The sequence below is a fragment of the Dasypus novemcinctus genome, chromosome 14 (assembly GCF_030445035.2).
Source record: "Dasypus novemcinctus isolate mDasNov1 chromosome 14, mDasNov1.1.hap2, whole genome shotgun sequence".
Classification (NCBI taxonomy): Eukaryota; Metazoa; Chordata; class Mammalia; order Cingulata; family Dasypodidae; genus Dasypus; species Dasypus novemcinctus.
The window spans coordinates 101,981,552-102,006,665 of NC_080686.1; the positions used below are offsets into that span (position 1 = coordinate 101,981,552).

Here is a 25,114-nt window from a genome sequence, read left to right on the forward strand (position 1 = left end):
GACCACAGCTCCGCCACAGCTCCTGAGCAGGGGCCACCGGGACGCCACTCCCAGATTCCTGCCCCTCTGCTGTGATAAAAGGTTTGTTGTTTTGAGTCAGTTTAGGAGTAATTGGTAATGTAGTGATAGAAAACAAAAACAGTTAAGCAGAGAGGAAGGCCTGTTGCAATAAGAAAAATAAAGGTTTGAATTAGAGAGCATCTCATCATGGACCTTTCTATCTATCTATATTTCAGACTTCTTGTTCACATGTATGTACATGGACACGCAGACACGTGCCTGTGTGGGTACACACACTGTCTGCAAGGCCTGAGCGTCAGCACAGCGTGTGAGGCTGCCTGATCTTGAGCAGGGGCGGCCGCCCCAGGCGGAGGCTGCCAGTTTCCAGCCACACCAAGTTCTCCTCAGAGGAACACAGCGCTGGGCGGAAAGCTGACCTAGTGCACATTTCCAAACATCAGCCTTGCTTGAGCGCCTCTTTAAAATGCACATATTCAAGCCTCATCCTGCACTGACTTGATGTAAAATGTGTAGAGTGGAGGGTCCTAGAAACCCGCTCCGTGGGTTGGAGATGCCTCCCTAGGTGATGTCTAAATGCTCTCCCCAGATCCCAAACTCTGACACTGCGACTGCTGGACTCAAACTCACAGACCAGCCATCGTACTAACAGTCATGTGACCTGCTCAGAAACAGGTAAGGGGGGCAGAGGGGAGCCCCATCACAGGACATGAAAAGAGTGTCACAAATCGGATCACTGTCCCACATATGACACGAGAAATGCAAGTCAAATAAAGATAATTTCGATGGCTTGATCATTCGGAGAATTGAATTAAGTGAAAACGTGCTTAGTCCCATCAGTTTTAGAATTGTCCAGAATCCCCTCCTGAGATGCTGGGATATCAGGGAGGAGTTGCAGCGATGGCGAGACGCCTGCGGGGTGTATGCACAGACCACCAGCGGAGCCGGGCCTGTAGCCGTGGGCTCAGAGGAGCTGCGTGATATCCCTGCTCCCGTCTGTATGTGGCTCTGTCCATGCAATCCTCTGCCCCCTCCGCCACAAGACCCGGACTCCCAGGAACAGGGCCCACGACTTTATCTTCTGGTCCTCTCCAATGTCCACCAGATGCGACACAGGATATGCACTTAACGTGGTGTCATAAACAGGTAAGTGACAAAGGGATGGATGGGTGGATGTCTGGTGGACGAATAAATCTACAAATTCTGAGTGCCTCTCTCCATGCCTGTTGTATAGACGATGCTCACAAGTGGTTGGAAGGATGGAAGGAGTGAGAGAGGAAGGCAAGGGGGGAGGAAGAGAGGGAAGGAAAAGGAAGGAAGGAAAAAGGAAGCAAGGAGGAATGAGGATGATTGAATGATTGCATGTTTCTAGCCATCAGAATGTCTTGGAAAGTCATAGCCAACACTCCCTTAAAATGACAAGGATCGCTCGCTGTCCAGTCTCACCGTTTCCATTGCTGAGCTCCCTCCACCCAGCGCTCCTCAGTTATCGAGAGCTCTCGAAGCCTGAGGGCTTTGGGAGGGTTATTGTCCAGATGTCTGGGATGACAGGTTTCATTGCAATGTTGGAGTCTAGGTGTTCCCTTTTCTCCTTACCTTTTTGCCTTCTGTGCCTTCTCGTCCTGGTTTTCCTGGGAGACCTTTGTCCCCTTTAAAACCTGGCAGACCAGGGAGGCCCGGGGGCCCAGGCGGGCAGTCACTGCACACGTCCTGGGAGAGAGGGAAAGGATATGCATGACTAAATAAGAGTGGCTTGTAAAGCAAAGGGGGCCCGTATTTCTTGCCTCTCCAGGTAGGCGGATGGCAGCAAATGACGGCAAAGCAACAGGTGGGTTGTGTCATTATTCAGGTACTTTTGTGTCAAACTTTGCATCTTCACAATCTTCACTGGAAGTTAGATATCAGCCCTGATATATCAGAATTATTATCTCCTTTGTCCCAACTTCTGACCCACCAGACTGCAAAAGTATGACCCAAGAAGACTTCATCAAAATCAATGTACCAACACCTGGGTGCATCTAAACACACCAACACTGCAGCCCGAATGCGAGCATTTGGTGCTGCTAAACAGCATGTACCATCACTAGGGCCAGAGCCAAACACGGCTGGTGCTGCGTGCTCCCTGGTGGGTTAGCCTGATAGGGAGGTGTTCCAGACAGAGAAGCAGAAAACAAGGAAGCAGCAGGGACACAACCCAAGCTCCGACCATTGGCCCAAGGGAGGCGCTCAGTTACTATTCCTTGGAAGTGAGCTTTGCTCTGCTTCCTTGGGGCAGGTCAGAGCTATTCCAGGGTGAACTTAAAGTTCCTTGGGCCCTGGGAACACATTTTCTACTTTGCCGAGTCCTCTCTAGATCTTACAGCTCAGAACACAGTAGGTAGCAAATCACACTCTGGCTTGGCCCTCCTCTAGCCCATTTCCGTGCTCAGGTTCCTGGATCCGTGCCCTTCTTTCTCCCCAGACCCCCTCCCTCCCTCCTCCCCCTTGCGATCTAAGGAAGGGTAGCTGGGATTATCACAGAAGGCATGGAGGCTACTGCGGGGTCAGGCAGATAACGGCCAGTACATTTAGCTGTTACGGGCTCATAATTTCACATTCACTCCCTCATTGAAAAGTCCTTGCTAAGCATCCCCTCTGCCTTCGGTCTGTGCTAAGCTCTGAGACCACAGCACTGCGTGGCCTTGAAGAGCTCAGGGTCAAGTGGCGTCAAATGACACAAAAGAAATAGATTCATAATCCACGGCCATTTCCTCCAGGAGACCGCTCTAAAGGCCCACGTGACGCTGCACTGAGCGTGCTGTCTCAGTGAGGAGGGGCTCAGGTGATTTCATATCCATCTTCGTCTCTGACTTCAGGACGGAAGTGCTTTTCCAGCACGAGAGCAACTTGGAACGGCCCACCTTCCTCTTACCTGCCTCACTCCTACTTGGTCTTGGAAGATTCTCGGGGAGCTCCGACTCCAAGAGGGCTCTGGATGGGGATGGGGCCCCAGGAGCCCCGGGGACCCTGCTGCGAAGCCCCCGTCTCACGGCTGAAGCGGCCTGTTGGTGACGCCAGCCCACCCCGCGCAGGAGCTCTCGGAGCACGGAGGTGGAGTTGGCTCATCTTTGCGTGTCCAATTCGCAGCAGTGTGCCGCAGAGCACGCGCTCAACAAACACACCAAGGCTCCGCGGCAGCCACCCACCCACCTGCAGCCCCGAGGCTGGCCTTGGCTCCCGCCATGGGGGGCTTCCTGACAACATGCCAACCCCTTTCCCGAGGGCACTTCACGCTGTCTCTGAACACCTTAGACTAGACAGGGTCCTGCTCCCAACCAGATGGGCTGAGCTGCCGCCTGGGGGCAGGGCTTCTGCTCTCTGAGCCTCAGCCTCCTCACCTGCGAAACGCACTTGGGCAGAACAAAGGAACCGCGGCTGGAAGGTGTGTGACGCCGGGCCTGGCGCCCCGTGAGGGCACAGGGGATTTCAGCTGCTACATCTGCTGCTGTGACTTTTTTATTGCTTTCCTCCCTGAAGCCCTTGCTCATCAATACTAGTTCCCAGTTCCTGGGCTCTCTGAGGGGCCTCAAGCAAGTCACTTACCCCTCTGAGTGCATTTCCTTACCTGTCCACTGCGCTCTCTGCCTACCTTAGGAGACTGGTGAAATCTAAAGGAAAGCATGCACGCAGAGCCTGGCAAGCTCCAGGCCCACGGTGTGTGATCTGTAAGTGCTGATTCCCTTTTGGTCTCTACTTCTTCCTTTTGTCTGAGGTGTTTTCAGTAAACCTAGTTGCTGTGTCATGTGCAGTGTGGCCCAGTGCACCAAGTAAACGCTCAACAAAAATGCCTGGTCAATGGAGAAACGCTGCAGTTTTGGGGATGTGGGGAAAAAGGCAAGCATTGCTTGTCAGAAGTAGAAATAAACTCCCTGCCAAATCGTCCAGCCTCTCACTGGACACCTGAATCCTTCCTACATAGCCCTGCCAAGAGCTTGTGCAGCCATGTTTCATGGCATCTAGTGACTGCAGAGAGCCCTTCATTGGGCAGCCGTCCAGTGCTGCCTCAAGCAAGGATGGAGGGGCTAGCAGAGGGGAGAGCACAAGGATGGAGGGGCTGGCAGAGGGGAGAGCACAGGGACGGAGGGGCTGGCAGAGGGGAGAGCACAGGGATGGAGGGGTAGCAAAGGGGAGAGCACAAGGACAGTGGGGCTGGCAGAGGGGAGAGCACAGGGACCGAGGGGCTGGCAGAGGGGAGAGCACAGGGACGGAGGGGCTGGCAGAGGGGAGAGCACAGGGATGGAGGGGTAGCAAAGGGGAGAGCACAAGGACAGTGGGGCTGGCAGAGGGGAGAGCACAGGGACGGAGGGGCTGGCAGAGGGGAGAGCACAGGGACGGAGGGGCTGGCAGAGGGGAGAGCACAGGGATGGAGAGGTAGCAAAGGGGAGAGCACAAGGACAGTGGGGCTGGCAGAGGGGAGAGCACAGGGATGGAGGGGTAGCAAAGGGGAGAGCACAAGGACAGTGGGGCTGGCAGAGGGGAGAGCACAGGGACGGAGGGGCTGGCAGAGGGGAGAGCACAGGGACGGAGGGGCTGGCAGAGGGGAGAGCACAGGGACGGAGGGGCTAGCAGAGGGGTGAGCACAAGCACGTGAGTTGGTTGTGCTGGGTTCGCTTCTTGGCTCTGCCACCATCCAGCTGTGGGACCTTGAACCCACCACTTAAACCTGTGTGCCTTGACCACCTCACCTGTAAAGTGCGCATAGTAGGGGTGCCCACCCGCAGGGTTGTTTGTGGAAATTGGATGAGATACTATTTATGCAAGAGAGATGTCCTGAGGATGACCTGCTGGGCGAGGCGCCAACGACGGAAGTTCATCTGACAGGGACTCCAGGAAGATGAACTTTCTACCTGGGCAGCTTTCCAATTATCAGCATGAGATATACGATGCTCTAGAACTCTTTGGGCCAGAGGTAAATCTTCTGTAATAAAAGCTGCCTTCTCAGCAGGGAGGCACCTGCTTCCCGCCACCTGGACCAGACCAGCCGCCTTTAATTGGCAGGAGCAGGACGGCAGCAGGTGACCATATAAAACGGGGCTCAAGCCCGGGGCTGCGCAGGCCCTGCCCAGCCCACCCAGCCGGGCCCCTGTCCACGGGGTTCACGGGCACAGTGCCTCCCGTGGGACGGCACCTCCAGGGCCGGTGCTCACATTCTGATGGACGCCACTGCTTCCTTTAGCAGAAAGAAGGAATATTTACTTGACTAAATATCTGTCTCAGTGCTGCAGCCAAGAAGCATGACTCAGCCCTCCCAGCACTCACTCCTGGTATCAGGCGCATGAAGAGTGGGGCATCTTGACTTGCCATCTTCTGGGGACTGATGCAAACCTGGCTCCTTCCAGAGCAATGGAATTATGAAAAATGATCAAGACTCATAAAAGCCTATAATAAACAAGGCATTGAATCAATAGATAGTGATTTCTAGTCATGTCCTTGCCCATAGCAAAAACTATCTCTTATCAATAAAAACCAGCAGAGATTGCACGACTACTCATCTTTAAAATAAAATGTGTACTTTTCCAACAAGGCATTTCGATGTGTAGCAAGATTAACTTCTGAGAAGGTTCTTTCTCCCCCTTCCCTTGGTGGCATGCATGACACAGGTATTTTCCAACATCATTCAGGTGCAGGTGCTCTTTTGGAATACAAGCCAGGAGGAAGGGATCTAGCACACAAGACCCAACGCCAGGCTCAACCCAGCCTTAGGACAGAGGCTGAAAGTAGAGATGCAAAACGACCCGCACCACTGCACTAAGACTGTTCCTTCTAAAACCTAAGGCTTAGCGTGGGCCCCTCTTGCTAACTCTCCTTCCCGACGTGCCATTTAAGGCCCAGGGCCTTGGGCAGGCATCTGGGCAGCTCCACATTGAGCCCTCAGGTCGAGCTCCAGCCAGGCCCTCTCCTACCCCAACTGAGTCACGCCTACGTCTCAGGGCCTGTGCCACATGGAGAGAGGACGAGGCTCTGGAAATGGCTGAGTCTGCACTCAGGTCCAGCCCTCCCGGCCGAGGGGCCCAAGCAGCCGCAGTCCCCCCTCCCCCCCCCGGGCTGGGCTGCTGGTCCCTGCGCTTCAGGACTCACGCCCAAGCCGCCCGACGCGTGCCGGCCCCTCTCTCCTGAACGTTAGGCAGCCCCGTGTCCTGGAAGTCAGTGAGGCCCGACCCGATTCTCAGCATCTTCATTTTCTTATATGCAAAACAGGGGCACGCACAGGAGGGACCTCAAAGAGGAATCGTGAAAATTACACGAGACGCTCACAAGCGTTTAGCACAGGGCCGCCCATCTGTGACCATGGCAACGCAGCCGGCGTCGTCCAATAAGGTACCAACTGGCCACGTGTGCTGGGAAGGACTTGAGATAGAGTAGTGAGCCTGAGGACCTGGGTTTTCAGTCGTATTCAATTTCAATTAATACTTTAATTTTAAAAAATAGAAAAAAAAATTTTAAAAATTAATAAAAAAAATAAAATGGCATAGAAAAAAAAATTTTTTAATTAAATTGGCACATGTGGGCAGTAGCCACCGTGTTCGATGGCATGGACTTCCCACCTTGCAGGGCACAAAGTGGATTCTCAACAAATGTTGCTGCTCTCATTATTAATAGCATTATGTAGTTTTTCAGGGAAAAAAAAGGACTGCTGAGCTCTCCAGTGCCCCTCCCCCTTCAATGTTCTCGAAAGGCATGCAAACTGATTTTATATTTTTACCTTAACCAAGAGATTTATGTCCCCCGGAGACAGTCGTGGAGAGGGGCCCTGTCAAAGTGAAAACAAATAAACCCCACTTACACGCTTGCGCACACAGAGCATGCTCTACGCATCTTCAGAAACGTGACAGCCTACGGTGGTAAGCCGCAACCCCTCACTCCTCTGTGTGGGGGGGACACGAGCATCCCAAGGCATCCCAGACCTGACAGCAGCTGCAGAGCCTGCGCCCCAGCCAAGTCTGACTATGTCAAGCCTTTCTGCTCCCTCACGGATTTCCCCGATGGGTAACCGCTGTTGCTATCAGTTATTCACAACCTAGCATAAATTTAAACCAAGGACTTTTGTTCTCCTGAGTCATAATTGTTTTAAACCCCATCGGCCATTAGGGTTGAAAGCCTCTAATTCTGGAAAGGAAATTTCAGAAAACAGCAGTAATTTTCAAAGCCTCTAAGGTATGCAGGAGTCTGTGAGTCACTGAATTCAAATCCAAATCCACTGAGTTGGAGGGTGAGTGTCCTGCTTGCAGTCAGCCGGGAGTCCAAGGTGGGATGGAGGCTGGATTCACACTGAGGTGCAAGGAACACATGATTGGGGGCGGGGATGGAAATCAAAAGGCAGGCAGCTAAAGGAAGAGGAATTATTAGATAAGAATTGGAGGCTGACATGCCACTTTGCAAGCATCTAAATTTTGCAATGAAAAAGAAATACCACCAGAGAAGCCACTCTTGAGAGAGAAGGTGGTCGATATTTCCTCGAAATACGTAGGGAAATGGGATATGGGCAGCCTATGGCCACAATTACGCCTGGGATGGATAATTTCTTCTGAGTTTGAGTTCTGGATTATGAATTTTGGGGCGAGCCCAGAATCTCGGGGAGGCTAACACCTAGACAAATTTTCTCTCCGTATCCCTTTTCCTGGACCCCACTGGTTTCTGCCACATCCTGTGGCTAATAAAAGCCAGGTGACAAGTTTGCCTAGGGTAACTGCTGGGCTGGCTGGGGGTGGCTTTGCGTTGTGTTCTAAAATTCCCAGAGGTCCCATTAGCCCTTTAAACTAAGGGAACAGGGGACCCCCTGAGAAAACCCGGAGGTGGATGAACTCGGATTTGGAGATGCCAAAGAAATGCCTAGGGCTGCAGCGAGAACTTCCTTTACAGCTGCTAGACAAGCTTTCCCAAGCTCTCCGAAGGAGACCCTCTCGAGGAAGGCCGGCCTTTGCAATTCAACTTTGTTAAAACTTTGAAAAGGAAAAGGGGGTTTATTTTGAACACTTATTTTTTCCCCTGGGAATATTATGTAGGGGGTTCATATTGTTCAAATGCAGACAATCTTATGCTGCTGGGACTGTATTATTTGGACACTTTCAGGCTGCCACCTGAGGCTGGTGGATGGTGGAGTGAGCTCTGTTAGACAACGTGGCTGGGCATGTTACAAAGGCAGACAGCAAGGAGTGGACTTGCTGCATCTAGGTACAGTGTGGCCTTGGAGGTAACTTGATAAATGCCTTGTTCTGACCCATTTCTATATGCCACTCAGATCTCAAGACACACAGGAACGGGGTCTGCAAGGGGACAGTGGCCTTAATGAAGGACGCACGGGGCTGTCTCCTCCCCTTAGGGATAGGCTGCACCCAGCAGATCATCATTAGGACCTGTGGCTTCAGAGAACAAGTGGCAGGAAGTGTCGGGGTGCCGTAGACCGGCCGCAGCCTGCCTGCACCCCCCTTACCTGCTGGTGTCCCCATTCCCCAGCCAGTGACTCCTCTGGGGGAGAGGAGGTGGACAACTGCGGTGGCAGTCACCCTCCAGAGCTCCCTGGGGGATCAGACCAGGGCTCAACCTCAGCTGAACCCCAACCTCTGTCTCTCCTCACCCCCTGCAGCATCCTGCTTCCCTCAGCCCCTCGCAGTGTTCACTGGAGCGCTCCCCCACAATCAATCGCTTGCGAGAATCCCGGCTGCAGGCTCTGCTTCTAGAGAGCCCAGCTCAAGGCAGGGGGGTGGGACCTACAGTTCTGTGCCTCTCCCCAGCTGCGTGCAGCACTGAAGCAGGACTTCAGGTTCTCTCCAGGCCTGAGGGCTGAAAGCCTGTGCTGTGTGGGGGCGGGCTGACCAAGCCCTGGAAACCCAGGCACAGACCTGCAGTGCCTGCTTCCTGGGGGAGCACCTCCAAGCCCGGGGATACCCTGCCTGATGTGACGGTCGCCCTTTGGGGCCTTGGGCCACGGCACACTGTCTTTGCTGACAGTGTGGTCTATGTGGAGGGCCTTAGGCCACATGGTCTCAGCTTGACCTCTGGAGGGGATTTAAGAATGAAGGTCAGCCAAATGGGCACCCCATGCCTACCTGAGTGGCCCCCAATAAAAACCCTGGACCCCAGGGCTCTGGTGAGCTTCCCTGCTTGGAAACGCTTCCCGTGTGTGGTCAAGCACGGCTTCTGGGGCAGTTAAGTGCTGCCCACGAGAGTCCACTAGGAGAGGGCCACCGGAAGTGGGTGCCTGGGCTCTCCTGGGTTCTGCCCTATGCATCTTTCTCTTTGAGTTTTGAATTAATTTTGCTAACAGATGCTCTGTTCTTCTGTGGCTTTCCACCTGCCTCCTTGTGCTAGGGTGACCTGTAGTTATGAGGACTGCACCTTCTCTGAGTTCTTGAGTCCTGGGAGTGCGCTGGAGCACCTGACACAGCGACTCATTTGATTGTGAGGTTGGAGAGGCCCTGAGGCCACTGGCCCCCTTGGGATCATCTGCAGGGGAGTGTGTTCTTCCTGAATTTAAGGGCACTCAGCAGCCTGTTCCTTCCCACCCCTTCTCTTTTTTTTTTTTTATTCATTTTATAAAAATATTACATTCAAAAAATATGAGGTCCCATTCAACCCCATCACCCCCACCCCACCACCGCCTCCCCAGCAACACTCTCTCCCATCATCATGACATATCCATTGCAATTGGTAAGTATATCTCTGGGCAACGCTGCACCTCATGGTCAATGATCCACATCATAGCCCATACTTTCCCACGTTCCATCCAGTGGGCCCTGGGAGGATCTACAATGTCCGGTAATTGTCCCTGAAGCACCAACCAGGACAACTCCAAGTCCCGAAAACGCCTCCACATCTCATCTCTTCCTCCCATTCCCCGCACCCATCAGCCACCATGGCCACTTTTCACACACCAATGCCACATTTTCTCTGTGGACCACCCCTTCTCTTGATCACTCAGCAGCTCGCCCAGGAACATTCTTTTCTCCTGGTGACCAGCCACGATTGTCCATGCCGACAGCTGGACTCTGCAGACTTGATTCTATTTACAGGCACATTTCAAGGTCTAGATTTGGCACAAGTGGTTCAAAGGCAATCTGGCCTCTGGCCTAGGCCATATACTTCCACCCACATCAGCAGGGCCCTGCTCTGGGTAATGAAGCTGATTCCCAGAGGCTCATTTAGCTGCTCTATAGCCGACTCCACAGGAGGACGAGGGATGGCTGAGGAGCTGGCCCCTAATCTCCAAGGCTTGTCATGAGCCTGTCAGTGGCCTTCAGTGGACAGATACAGAGCCCTTCTAGGCAGTTCAAGGCCCCGTGCCGGACTCTGTTGAGCCTATCGACCTGAACAAGGAGGGACCTGGGCCTTGGGTCCTTGTCCAAAGCACGTGTCCACCCAGGCTTGCACAGGCGACAGGTGGCCTCTCAGATCCGTCTGCCCAAGTCAGCATCTTGGTTTCTGAAACCAGACTTATGGTTCTCCCACCTTGAATTCCACCACTTCTTCTATCTTAAGTTAATACCTTTAAATGGAACAATTTCTCCAGTACCTGACCAGTTTGTCTGCCCTCAGCCCTGCTCACCCTTCCAGTTCTTTCCCTGGCCTGGTCACCTGGATAAACCTTTTAGGGTTCCCTGGCCCTAGCAGCTCAGAATGCATCCCTGGTGACAAATGTGCTGCACATCACGGCACCTGCAGGAACCTGGGCTAGACAGGGGCCAGGCGGCCTCAGACCAAAGCCTCAGGGCCTTGTTTCCCCTCGTCCTTTCATAGCTCCCACTCCTCCCCTCCTGCGAGAGGAAAGACAGTTTCTGCCTTTGGAAAAGCAGGGTGATTAGGTGCAGACATTCCTGAGCAAAAGGCTAGGAAATGAGCGAGGCAGGAATGCACGCTGCTGTTCTCAGTTGCTCAATCCCTGATCCACTCTGTATCCTTCTCTGCCTTGCCCCAGGCCCCAGCCAGGACTCCTCGAGATGCATCCCGGGCTCACTGGCCCACTGGCCTCTGGCTCACTTGGACCAAAAGGAGGCATCATCAGAAAAGGGGAGAACAGGGGACACTCGGAGGTGGGTGCTTCTTAGCTGTTCCCTTCCTGCCTTGGGTTAGGCTTTGAGTTAATGGCTTTGACCCCATGACTACAGCTCTGTCTGGACTCTTTTCTAGCTCCCATGTGGCTCTGAAAATATTATTTCCTCCCCTTGCTCCTTTAAGTCCAATGGTGGCAATGGCTTCCCATTGCATCATCTCAGCATCCCTTATTAGGTCCTTCTGCCCCTTCATCAAAGCCTCTTGACTCATCTTAGTTGCACTGTTTCTCTGGCAGGAGCCCTGACAGTCAATACTCATCCAGAATAGGAAGATGACGTACTGGTTTGCCAGGAGGCCCTCTTTCTCCTGGATTTCCTGGTATACCCTAAGAAAAGAAAGAAACGAACCATGAGCTTTTATGAGCACAGAATCTTGATTCGCCACCACCACCATCCCCAACCCCTGCCCAAACTCTACATTTCCTGAGCATAACCTGGTGAGAAAAAAAAAATCGCCCAAATTTAAGATTGGCACCAATGAAAACTCGTGGTTTCCAATCTCACCTGGAATAGCCAAAGCTTCCCAGGAAATATTTGACAGTGGTGAAGCTTTAGAACAGTCAGCTTCCCTCTCCTATAACCAGCACCCAAAACATAAAACTAAAGCCAACTCACAAATGGCACACACACACAGACACACACACACACACACCCCTATCTTAAACTCACACCATCTTTTTCTAAACACAGGTGGAAGAATGGCTTTGAAAAAAAGGGGATTTCTACTGGATTGGCTTTAAGAATGAAATTTGGAGAATGAGGGAGGTAAATTTGAATCTTTGGAAAAATAAATTAGAGGATAGCTTTGTTCTCTGAAAAAGAAGCCAAGGAAGCAATAATTTATTTATTGTTTCTACTTATAAGAAACTGAAATTTGAGGGTTGGAGAGAGGATGCCTGAGCGATAAATACCACTGTTTATGGGGCCAGATATCGCGGCCCTCTAGGAACTCATGGGCTGCCTCCATCCATCTGGTCGATGACTCTGCAGGGGGAATGGCTACACGCCGGGCAGGCTGCTGGGTGTCATCCCACACACAGTCCCTGCTTCCTCTGAGCTACCTCAGAGCAAAGGTGAGTACTGGAGGTAAGAGATGATGAGCATGGTAGCAAAGTGAGAAGGGCTGCATCATCAAGGAGCCTCTGATAAACCCGGGCAATTCCCTTGAAGGGACAAAGCCACAGAGAAAGCATTACCTGACCTAAGCAGAACATAGTGGCTAGGTAAGCAAGAAAACAGGCATAGAGCGGGAGGCATCGTACGTGTGGAATACTGGGAATTTACAAGGTCCTGAACGCATAATGCAAAAGCATAAGAAATACAACTGGATAATACACAATGATAAACCACGATCAACAGAGAAGTCAGGGGAGGGGCAGGGATGGATGGAGAAGCGCAGCTCATCTGGGGTCTGAGCAGCCCACAGAGCAGGCACATATTCCGGAGGCTAGTCCTACTGAGGTGTCTCTAAGTACCCTGAACGAGCCCATGTGGTCTCTTTTTACTTACATCCTGGCCAGCGGGTCCCTGGGGGCCGGGGAATCCAGGTAAGCCTCGAGATCCCTGGTGAAAAAGAAGACCCCCCAAAAATTTAAGCCAATAAGCCCCCCATTTTCCTGGCAAAAATCAGCTCCTACTGTATACATGGCGTGCTGCTGAGAGGAAGCTGAGGGCACTCACATGCCACCCTGCTCGGCACCTACACATTTCACTGTGCTCCGTGGATGTGGGACACGCTGGCAAGGCTTCCCCGGGAGCCTTCTACACGGGCCCCTGTGCAGGCCTCCTCCCTGGGCGGCAGGTGACACCCCCGCGAGAGGCAGGCCTGGCCGCATACCCTGGCCCCCCACCCCACGTCCCTGAGCCCCCAGCCCCAGGGCTGAACCTTACAAGGCTCCGGCACAGGGCTCAGCACAGCACTGACTCATTTTCATTAAAGGTCATTTCTTTTCTCTGGAAAGTGCCTGGACCACACCAGGATACGGCACAGATATCTCTCACGATGGATCTCGGCTCCTGTCAGACTTTCCTTAAGTCGACCTGCAGGTGGGCGCCTGCACGGCAGGGACCGAGCGGACCAAGAGCTGGCCAGGGCTGGGCCTGCCTCTCCGGGGCCTCATCTGCTGCACCTGCACCTGCACCTGCTCTGCCGACCCCTTCCTCTGACATCTACCTACCAAGTAACTGCTTCAGGCCGCATCTACAAAAGTGGGTATAAAATTTCCTGTCCTCCCTCGTTCAAAGGTCCTATGAGGGAGCAGCATTTAAAATCTGTGCACGTGGCATAGCTCTGGTATCCTGGTAGCAAACATGCAGCTCCTCCTCCAGTGGGGTGAGCTGGTGGAAATGCACATATTCCCAATAAGCCCGAGGCACAGCATCAACACCTGGTCTTCCAGGGACCAAAGAGGTACTGAGCGCTCCACTGTTGCCTCAGCATCCTGTCTCCGCAAGAGCCTTGCTACACCCACTTTGTGGATTAAGAGAGCTCTCCTCATTTGCCCGAGACCCCAGGGCTGGGGTTGGGGAAGCCAGCATTGGAAATCAGTTCTGGCAAATCTATGATTACATTCACCAGCCGTGGCTGTCCTCCTGGGGTGGAGAGATGCCGAAAAGCTGAGTCAGGACCGGTTGCCAGACACGGGCACGGGCCTGGATGTCATGCCCATTGGATGGATGACCCCCCATCCCGTTCCCATCGCTCCGTAGGCTGAGGCTTAGATTTGGAGCGTCTACACTGTTGGATGTTAGGAACTCTCGAAACCCTATTTCCTGGCCCCTTCAATTGACCTCAGACTAGAGGAGAATCCATCCCATAGAAACCAGCCCTTCATTCCAGCCATACTGTACCGGAGGCCCCTTGTCTCCTGGTGGTCCAGCAGGGCCCTGAGAACAAACAAACAGACAGGTCAGCAAAGTGGGAGCGAAGTGCTATTTAGGCACACGGTGGTCTTTATTTCAAAGCCAGGCCTTCAACTGTCCTAGAAGGCGCTAACACCCTCCCATCTTTAAGCAAAAAGGGCACACCTTCTCACGACCCACCCACGCACTAGAGATTTCCCTGTACCCTCCAGTGGGTGCCCGTGAACGGGGTCACTCTATCTTCACCCCCCGGTCGCTAACCCCTGGGTCCAGCTCCAGTTTGCAGCTCTGTGTGGGGTTGGACCCACACTCTGAGCCCCTTTGAAGATGCTCCGGTGCTTCCTGCAAGGACGGTCTGGCAGGGTGGGGTTGGACACTCGAAGCTGGCGCCGCCCTGACCTACAGAAGGGTGCACACACAGGGATGCCTTCCCACGAGCGCGCCGAGCCCTGTGCCAGCCCATGCTCTGGCTCCTGGGCGCTGCGCCTACGGTCTGTTCATTGACCGGCTGATGCACTAATTCTGGGGCCGACAGTGGACACAAGTCCCCGGCCGCTGGCCTTTGTGGACGCTGTGTCTGCTTGATGCATTCTTGTCCCACTTCGGGTACAGTTTGGATGCCCCCAGGAAAGCTCCCCGGGTTCTCGGGGGAGGCGCTCGCTAGCCCTGCGTGTGCCCTAGCTGGACGTCTCACCTCGGCAGGGTCGCTTCTCTCCGGAATGGATGGCCACTGCCCGAGGCTGGGGGCTGAGCCCCAGCGGACCACGCTGACCCCGATGCTCAGCATGGTGACCCAGGCACAGGAAGAGGGAACTGAGCAGCAAGCTGAACCGTGCCATGCTGGGTAAAGGCAGACCCTTATATAGGTTATAACAGAGCCTGCCAGTTTTGTTTTGTTCAATTTTTTTTTTTTTCTGTAAAGGGACAGAGAGTCGATGTTTCGGGCTTTGGGAGCCACAGCATTTCTGATACAACCACTTAGCTCTGCCTTTGTGGCATGGAAGCGGCCCAAGGCGATGCATAGATGAGCAGGCACAGCTGCGCTCCAATAACGCTTCATTTGTGGACCCTGCGTTTAGATTTCATGTAATTCTTATTTTAGCCAATTAAGAAGGTAAAAATTGTTCTTAACGTCTGGGCAGCACTCACGGGCGTGGGAGAGTTTGGCCCGCAGGTTCAGGAGGAAAAGACATCCGGGGGGTGCCTGGCTGCCTGGGAGACTGCAGAGGAAGGACAGGTCCTCTGAGGTCCGTCCTCAAGAGCTCACAGCCACAGGTATCTGAGGCCCTACAATAGAAACCCTGTGTGCTTTCAGCCCAAAACCAAGCCTGGTGCCCCAAAAGCAGATGGAGACACCTCTGAGTGCAGAAAGCAAATAGGATTGTGTTAGATTCATTTCCAAGGACAAGAACCCGCAATCTCAAATTACAAAGCTAGTCACCGCAAGAGCGTCAGTGGACATAGAGGGCAAAATCAGACTTCCCATGAACTTCAGGTGGAAGATTATCTGGTACAGCAACAAGAAAAGCCTGCTTAAACGACTAAATAAGTAAATGAAGAAATTAAACACAGTAGGAAATAACACGGCATTACCAAAAAAGATGTAGCAGGTATCAAACATTTAGAAATAAATTATCAAGTCATTGAAATTAAAAATTAATAAACAGGTTAAATGAATTTGAAAGTAATAGAAAATAGGAATTTCCTGAGCGAACTGCCTTTAAGAATCATAGCAAATGTTAATTCGTGGTGAAACAGCACAGAGGGGTTTTTACAGCAGCAGAACTGAAAAAAGGAGAAAAACATAACTCACAGAGCTACCCAGGGACCAGGACTAAACAGCCCCAAATCACAGTAAATCTCCGAAATGATCCTTTTTTACCTCTTCATGGAATGATCTGAAAAAGCACCAGAATATGGTAACACTTCTGTTTCATCCATCTCTATCTAATCTAATCTACGATTTATCTTCTTTCCATCCTCCTTCTCTCTCCCTCCCTCCATCCTTCCTTCCTTCCTCAGAATCCCATCTCACTCCAAAAATGCCTGGAAACAATTACACAACACAACATAGGGAAGACTGGGTAGGGAAAAGCAGAGATTTTTACACAGACTTGGAAGGAAGAGGACTCAGAGCAAAGGGTCTTTTTGCCAGAGTGATGCTAACAGCTTCATACACAGAGAAACTCATTTTAATTCCTACCTGCAATTATTAGGATAAATAAAAGGATGTGGGTATTATTAGCATCCTTTTGCTACAGATGGAGAAACTGAAGTGAAGAGCCATTAAGTAATTTACCAAAACAAATGGAAAAAAAAGGCTCAGAATTCCACTTGCAGCCTATTTGCAGAAGCCTGTTTCCTCCACTCTAAGTCACTGCTTCTGTTGCGTTGAGGAGCACACATCGACTAGTTTACATACATCTGAATTTTGCCAGTCATTTAATTTGCTCATTAGACTAGGTTCCAAATTCCTTATGGCATCTAACATAAAATTCACATGTGAAGGATGGATTTTATTATCAAAGGCCTTCATTTAAAATAAGTTACTAAGTATCTCTGTGCTTCAGCCTCCTCAAATGTAATATAAAGATAGAGGATCACCTTCTATTATATCGTCACAAATAAAAGAAGATACTGTAAGTAAAGAACTAGGCTGGTGCCCATCCCATAAAAGGCATTCCCACAGCTATTTCATTAGCATACTTTGAATAAACATAAAAGTATTTCGAGGAGGGGGTGTATAAAACTTCTGAGTGGCATTCCTAAATCTGAAGCATGAATATGTTTTCAGCAATGACAACCCTCCTTTCCAATATTATGTCAGTCGATGTGTTTGTTCGAGTGATTTTGCCCTGGCACCAAATTTTGGCCTTCAAATGCCATTTTCCACTAATAAGAATGACAACTCCTTGAGAAATGACTGATTCCAGATTTGTGCAATAAATATGCACAACAAGCCTAGAACAGCTTGTAATTGCGGAGAGCCAGGGAGCTCTCAAATGCTGCTAGGCTTATGCCAAAAGCACCCAGACACTAACTTGAGATACGCACCCACTGGCCAAAGACCGGATAGTTGGAGCATCAAAAAGAATAACTGCAAGGTACCGAAAAACCCCAAATATGCTTGAATTAATGGCATCAAAACTATTCTTAAAAAAAAAAAATTAACTGGTCACCATTGCAGGATGGTAAGGATTTGAGTCATCATTTTGAAAGCAAACAGAAAGACCAAAGTATTTCTATTTTGCCTTCCATATATGCCTTGGACACTGGGTATCCAAAGAGTAAATGAGGGACCATTCCTCTTTGTGTAAGTAGTGTTCTTTATAAAAGAAGGTCTGAGAAAACGAGAATAGCACCAATTTGCAAACAAACCTTGATGCACTAATGGATTTGATTCGGACATGAAAGGTTGCTAACACCACAAAACGGGCTCGTCAGACACAATGCACCTCCTGAGGGAAGAAATCGCCACCTGTGAAGTCTTTTTTTTTTTTTAAAGATTTATTTATTTATTTAATTTCCCCCTCTCCCCTGGTTGTTTGTTCTTGGTGTCTATTCGCTGCGTCTTGTTTCTTTGTCCGCTTCTGTTGTCGTCAGCGGCACGGGAAGTGTGGGCGGCGCCATTCCTGGGCAGGCTGCTCTTTCTTTTCACGCTGGGCGGCTCTCCTCACGGGCGCACTCCTTGCGCGTGGGGCTCCCCCACGCGGGGGACACCCCTGTGTGGCACGGCACTCCTTGCGCGCATCAGCACTGCGCATGGCCAGCTCCACACGGGTCTTGTCAAAAACATCAAACCTGAGTCTGATCAAGCCTTAAATCCAAATACCAATTTGTAGGAAATTCAGAGGAAAGAGGAACTTGTTAAACAATTAGATTAAGAAATTCTGTGAGAAAAGAAATCTGGTTTATTCAACAAATAAATCACAAAGGAAAAAAAGGATGGGGAGTAAACATGTCATTTGTGAAAAAAATCAGAAGTTTGTACATTGACTGGATAGTGTTAGGAAATAATGTTTTTTTTGAATGGTGGGTATGTTTTAAAAGGCCTTATCTTTTTGATATATATACTGAAATAGCTTTAGTTAAAATAGCATGTCTGGGATTTCCTTCAATATAGTGGATGACAATAGGGAAGAGTTAACCATGAAAACTTGGTTTGTTGATTACATTGGGGTTCATTTGACAATTCCAATTATTTTTTTTTGGTATATCTGAAACTCTCTATAATGAAAATTTATACATATATAATAGATATAAATTATGTAGTATGTATATTTTGTGTATCTGAAATTCTCTATAATAAAAATGTGTGCATTATATGTATTCCACTAACATACACACATATAAACACACACATAGGCAGACATACAGACACTGCCACACTTGGATGTTTGCTGCTAACTGTAGTTAAGGAAAACTTACAAAGCCAAAAGCCCTTTGTCTTCTCTCTCTGCTATGCTAAATGCCATGCTAGAATCGCTGTTTGCCTCCTTTGAAAGTTGATCACTAAACCCGCACCCACACCGCACAGGGTGCCCCCACATTGGATATAGATAAATCTGCACGGACGCTGCCTCCTCATTCTCTCCATGCACTGCCGGCCTGTCCCGTGTGTGCCAGGCCCTGTGCCGGGCTCTGGAGCCGTGGGTGGCTGGACACGGAGCTGCCCGGGTGCAGTGCTCAAGGTTTGAGTACCCCGCCCCGCAGGACTCCTCAATCAAGACTGGGAGATGCGAGGAGCCTCGGGCTCCGTGGGCAAGCTGGAAATCGTTAGGTGAGAAGAGGTTGGGAGGATCGTGGGCTTCAGGGTAGAGAGGAGGGCAAGGGCGCACCTGGCTGAGGACGGGGCTGGACAGAAGGGGGGCGGCAGGCTTCAAACCAGCCCCTTCAAGGGGCAGCTGGGCTCGGGGTGAGAAGGGCCTGTAGGGCCTCAGGGGAGAAGGCGAGGGCTCGGCACAGAGGCCGGAGCGGAGCTCTGGGCCAGGCTTTGGAAAGGTAGCTGAGCCAGGGGCACAGCACTGAAGGGACTTTGGAAAACGCCCCAGGGCAGACAGCCTGGGACACCCTGTGGAAATCCTGAGCGAGGGAGGAGCAAGTTAGAGCAGGAGCCCAGGGAACAGCAGCCGGCCTGGGGGGGGGGGACAGGGGAGGGGCTGGGCAGGAAGCGGAGCTGCCGGAGAGCCTGGGAGCCAGCTGGCAAGCCTTTTCCAAGAAGCCTTTTCCACGGGGGCTTGGACGGCATCGGATGGGAACCAGTCCCGGTGAGCAGAGCTGCTCCCGCCATGTGCCCTGAAACAGGCTGCTTGGCCCACAGAAGAGGCACCCACGGCTTCGCAACCACGGCGGGGGCCGCCACGGCAAGCCGAGGCTCAGCTACCGCTGGCCTCTTTGCAGCCGAGCCGGCAGGCCAGGGGCACGGGGCGTCCCCCTCCCCAGCGCAGCTGGAAACATCAGCCGAGGCCAGCTACAAGCACCCAGGTGAGGCGGGTGACTGCGAGGCTGGGCGCTTCGATATGCCTTAGGGGTTCTAAAGATAAAGCTGATTTAGCCGGGGAAGGGGAGGTCCCAGTCAGAGCTGACAGTGGAAACTAATGTAAACCCACCCACAGGAGGGCTCCTCAGCACCGCCAAGGCCACCGCAGGGGTTCCAGAGAGGGAGGGCCGGGGGCCCACAGAGGGGGAGCAGGGGGAGGTGTCAGCACTGGGACAAGGCAGGGCCCTGGGCAGTGGTCAGCCCGAGCTCCAGGGCAACCACAGGGGCGCTGGAACTCGAGGCGGTGGAGAGACGGGAAGGAAGGAGACGCCCGCCTGGCCCAGCCCAGGTGCAGCTGCTAGAAAGGCTCACGAGCAATTGATCTGCCCCAAGCCCTGGCTGGGAAGAGTTTTAAGCATTTTTAAACCTTGCTGAAGAAAGAGTCTAGGCAAGCTGACAATTAAAAGAAGGTTTTGCTTTGCTAATGTCTTGGCAAGCAAAGCCCAGACCCCAGCAGAGGGCAGGGAGGTTGGCAGAGAGGGCCCGGGCAACTTCCTGGGAGCCGGCCCTCCTCCACGCCAAAAGCCCCGGAGCAGGAGAAGGAGGCAGGGAGTGGACAGCGACCTGGCACGGATCCCTCCCCGCTGTGCCTTCTCAGAGGGACCTTGGGAATGAAGAAACTGCAGAGCTGCCAGGGGAGGGGAGGCCCACCAGGGGAGGGGAGGCCCGCCAGGGGAGGGGATGCTCAGGAAGCAGCACCAGCTTCAGAGGGTGGGAGAAGTGGTGCTGCGCCCTGCCCCTGCCTCTGCCCCGTTACATGACCAGCCTCTGGGCCTCTGACTGTTCCCAGCCCAGGGCCGGCCCCCACCCCTGGGCACACACCCAGCCCACAGCTCCCCACTGCGTCCAGAGGCAGGAAGGAGGCTACTGCCCAGGGAGCAGCCCGAGAGCCTGGCGGGAGGGGCCGGCACGGGGCAGCGCAGCTCTGAGACTGTGCCAGGGCCCCAGGGGTCCTCAAGGAAGACCGAGCCCTCTCTTGGCTTCCTTCCTTGCCCTGCCCCACCCCACCAGGCCCCAAGTCATGCTTTCTGGGACCACCTTCCACGTCAACTCCCTGCCCTTGAATCCTGTTCTCAGGCTGCTTCCGTGGGGTCCCAGCCTCACCGAGGGGTAAAACTAACCATCCCAGGGAGAGGGTGTAAATAGACGCCTCCAGACCCAGCACAGGATCCCAGGACCAAGGGAGAGGGTGTAAATAGACGCTTCTAGACCCAGCACGGGACCTGGCACAGAGCCTGGCACAGAGCCAGCATCCCTGTAAAGAGGTGACTCCATCGACAGTGAACTTGACCTCTTCTCACCACCCCTACTTACCGCCTCCTGCTCAGACTTAGCCTCGGCTTGTTTCTAAGCCCTCCATACAGGTTCCCAGGCCATTAGCAGCCTGGGCTGGAGGCCAAAGACAGGATTTATGAAAATTCAATAAGCTTTCATCCTCCACGGAAGCTTTTAATAAGTCAGAGTGCCGAAAAGACACCAAACGTGCCTTGATTTACGGCCTCTTGGCGGGGCCAGCTCTGACCTCTTGGGTGGGATCACTTGGGCAGGGACACTATTCCCGGGGGGCATGGGGCTCTCAAGTGGGGCGGTGGGCAGTGCCCTTCTCTGCTGCCCGACTCTGATCAGGGACTTGCTATGGAGAACCCCGGGGAGCTGAACGGAGCCCGGAGAAGCCGTGCTGTGTGAAAGGGGCAGCCGCTGCCGGATGCCAGAACCCTGACACTAGCGTTCTGGGCCCTATTACAGGAAAGATTTCAGAAGGAAAGTCTGAACTGCTGCATTTCTTCAATGCTTCTTATGCTACTTTGTTCCTTCCAACTACCAAAGGACTGAGAAGAAAGCCAGAGTCAGGAGGTCAAACTCATGTGACGAAGTGGAGGCACCTGTTCTAGCTGTCCATTGCTTTTAAGAAAAAAAGGTGCAACGCAAACAAGGTGCTGCCCAGAGGATCCCACACACCTCTTCCAGGGCATGCAGGGACGAGCAGGAAGAGGCGGAGCCTCCTGGCCTCCAGCCACCTTGGAGTTAACCCCCCCCGTCGGGGGTAGAGTAGAAGCGAGGTGGTCGTTTCTGAGGGCGAGGAAAGGAGGCAGGCTTGGGAGGGGGTAGGAGAAGACACAGCAGCCTGGGAGTTTCAGGGAGAGCAAAAGGCTCAAGAAAACTCTAGGGCAGGGGTTCTTAACCTTTTTAGTTCCACGGACCCCTTAGCCAGTCAGGTGAAGACCACGGACCCCTTACCAAGTCCACACTAGACTGTGCATTATTTAATATCACACCTGCACCAGCATGTCCCCATAAGAATGTTTTCTTGAATTTCAATTCAAGTTCACAGACCCCTTAAGAACCCCTGCTCTAGGATGTAAGAGAACTGCAGAGGGAAGGAAGGGGGGTTTTACTTTAAAAGTGCTGCGTGCACACATGACAACTGGCATGACTTGAATTATTTTTGGTGTGGTCTGCATTTATTGAACGCAAAACCAAGCAGATCGGGGCATGCGGTCCTCTGGTTTACACTAAAGTTACCTGTAACAGAGGCAAAGTTAGACTGTGCTCGTGGGTTTAGTAACAAGGATGACAACAAGAACACAATGGTAGTTTGGGTATGATGAGGCTTAGCAAGGGCATCTGAAAAAGACTGGGCATTTAAGCTTCAAACCTTGGGATTGAAAACTGGCCTCAAATTCGAAGGCTATCACCCAGCAAAGGGTGCTTGGGATAGAAGAGATTATCTCTGGGGTACAAAGGGAAGAACTAGCAGCAATGAGTGAAAGTTTCAGAAGATCAAAATCTTATTCTCAATTAAAAGAAATGGCTAATAAATTTCTATTCTCTATGGAATAAATCCCCAAATTCCAAAGCCTGATGGACTTGCTTGGAAAGAAGCATGTTGTCTCTTTCTAGACCTAGTCAAGTGTAGGATTTTGATAGCAACCCTCAAGTTGGATGGAGGTCTAGACTTCATGGAAAACTCTCTCTTCCAACTCCTTTAAAGGTTTTAGTATTCTTGAAATCACCATCTCTAGTAGAGAGTGTGTAAACTCTCAACTAACAGATGGATGTGCTTGTTCCTTCAAACTAACAATTTAAAATCCACTTCAGGGATTTTATTTGCAGGACTATATTAAAACTTTTCTTGGTTTCATTTATGTTCTCACCAGTATTATTAGAGAAAGAGGGGTAATGAACTTCTGGTTTTGACCTGAAATACATGAAAGCACACTGTTCCTCCCACACCAGAGCCCTGCCCCAACCAGCTCAGGTTCACTGGCTATGACGCAGTTTCTGCAAAATTTGGCCAATGAGTCTTTTTTTATCCTCAGTTATACTGAGTGTCATTGTCTCGCTTCTCTGAATCAGGCACAGTTTGGCATCCCCAGGAGCCTTATTCCCATAACAAATAAGGCAGGTTCAGCCCAGGGCTGGTCGAAGTGGACAGACCTGCCACCCCAACTGGCCCAAGGGCAGGTTATCAGGAAACCCAAAAAAGACGCATCCCTGGGGTGAAACCCACGTGCCCATTCACCCCGGAACTAGCAAGGACGTGCTGGTGGAGTAAGGACTCACAGGGGGGCCAGCGAACCCGATGCCTGCATCACCACGGTTGCCAGGAGGGCCGGGGAGTCCAGGTGCACCTCGGTCGCCCTAGAAAGAGACAGAATCAGGTCAGGGGGTCAGTGTCAGAAAGAGAGAACCAGGGTACACAGGGAATTAGGCTCTCCCCACTGCCCTCCATGCACTTTCCATACAATGCACCCCACCACCTGGCCACTGTAAGCTACCCCAAAAGTTCACTCAAGGAGCCTATCGCCCTAGTCAGTTCAGCATTGCATGGACCTCAGCCACCAACTGGGACCTTCACCGTCCAAGGCTGACCATGTCCAACCTTGACCATGGCTCTAAATGCATGGCACCTCCCACATGTGCCCATAGTTCCACACCTTGCTGAGCTGTCTCCAAACCTCATCATGACCCCATCTTGACCGTACCCTAGATTTGACCATGTGCTCACATTTCCACTTGGATACCAAGTCAACAGTAAATTGACTCATCAGTTCACCAACAACTTTCCAAGTGCCTATATTTGGAAGGTCACTCTTCTAGGGGGTGGGAGCAGGGGGGCAATGATGACTGAGACAAGATCCTTGTCTTCAAGGACATAGTCAATACTGTAGACGAGGGTGTCAGATGCCTGGTTTAAATTCTGGCTGCAACACTAACTGTGGACTTGGGAAAATGACATGTTCTGTGACCTTCAGTTTTGACCTGTTTCTTCATCTCTAAGCAGGGGGAGGTAATAACAGGCGCTGCCACCTCACCACACTTGTATTCATTGAAAAAGACAATGCACGGAGTGGTGGTGGCTTGGTGATTAGGCGTCTCCCTCCCACATGGGAGGTCCTGGGTTCTGGTGCCTCCAAGAAAGACAAGACCCGCGCACAGCAGAAGGACACAGCAAATGCAAACAACGAGGGGATGGGTAGATATAAATAAATAAAATCTTAAAAAAAAAGATAAAAAGACAATGCAATTCGGGTGCTTGTCGCAGGGCCTGGCACAGCACGTGCAAGTAAGCCAATGTGATTGCTGTCATCCAGCTGCAGAGGACATCCTGGACTTTGGTGGGAAAGGGGACAGTGGAAGGAGAGAGAAAAAATGCAGAGAGCCTGCTTCCCAGTCATGTAGGAGGAGGCTGGTGCAGAGACAAGCCTCTTACCCAAAATCCTCCCCCTCTGAAAATAGCAAGTGTTTATCCTAAAGCAACTAGCAGCAAAACCTGACTTGAACTGACACCAGGCTCTTTACAGTCTTTGGTTACCCATGTTGAATGAATATTCACACATTGTATCCCATATACATAGACGGGTTTGGGTAGAGGTGCTAGATATAACTTGCACTTTACTGACTTCCTAAAATCCAAAATAAACCAGATTCAAACCACACATTGCCCCGAAAATTCATACAAGGAACTGTGGACCTGTATTAGGTAAGTGGGACTGCAGCCAAGCCTGAGAAGGAGATGGCAGGTGACCTTGTTCAAGCCACTGTACAGCTCTGGAATGAGTTCACTTGTGTGACAAATGGGAGCAGTTTCAGAAGGCTGTTACAGAGATCTAATGAGATAGGGTGCAGCAAACTGATTTCACGTACAGCCTATATTGCTAGGCAACACATTGCTTTATTAAGTTTTATGTTTTTAAGCACTAAAAAAAATCTCATTAATAACCAGCCTATAATCTAACCATCATTTCAATTGAAAATTCTAAGATGATTGGCTTTTCCGGTGGCAAGACTATTGCTTGGATGTGTACTTAAGTTATATTCTTCAACTTTTATTGTTTTTTCACTACAAGCAGTGATCTAGGCTCTGAGGTCAAAAGGTGACTCAGTCATGATCCCTTCTCTAAAGGAACTTACATTTTCAAGATGTCACATTTCCAAGGGCCAAATAAGTCTAGCTCACAGGGCTCGAGAGGACTGACCAAGGCTTGAGAAGTTCTCACGAAAGAGACGTGTCATGATCCACATCTCCCAGCGGCTCGAGAAGGGCACAAGAAGCCACGGCATGTGGCTGTGTGTGGGGGCTCTTGTCTGCAGACTAGCAGCTCTG

At 51.5% G+C, this 25,114-nt stretch overlaps 1 protein-coding gene across 1 annotated transcript in view; it reads right to left on the reverse strand.

The window, feature by feature from the left end:
• Positions 1-25,114, reverse strand: part of COL22A1 (collagen type XXII alpha 1 chain) — a 246,506-nt gene that overhangs the window by 50,582 nt on the left and 170,810 nt on the right. The window contains exons 39-44 of the mRNA XM_058276085.2: positions 23,071-23,148; positions 13,956-13,991; positions 12,615-12,668; positions 11,387-11,431; positions 6,761-6,808; positions 1,615-1,728 (exon numbers count right to left, since the gene is read on the reverse strand). Coding sequence (XP_058132068.1) covers positions 1,615-1,728; positions 6,761-6,808; positions 11,387-11,431; positions 12,615-12,668; positions 13,956-13,991; positions 23,071-23,148 — 375 coding nt within the window. The remainder of the gene's footprint in view (positions 1-1,614; positions 1,729-6,760; positions 6,809-11,386; positions 11,432-12,614; positions 12,669-13,955; positions 13,992-23,070; positions 23,149-25,114) is intronic.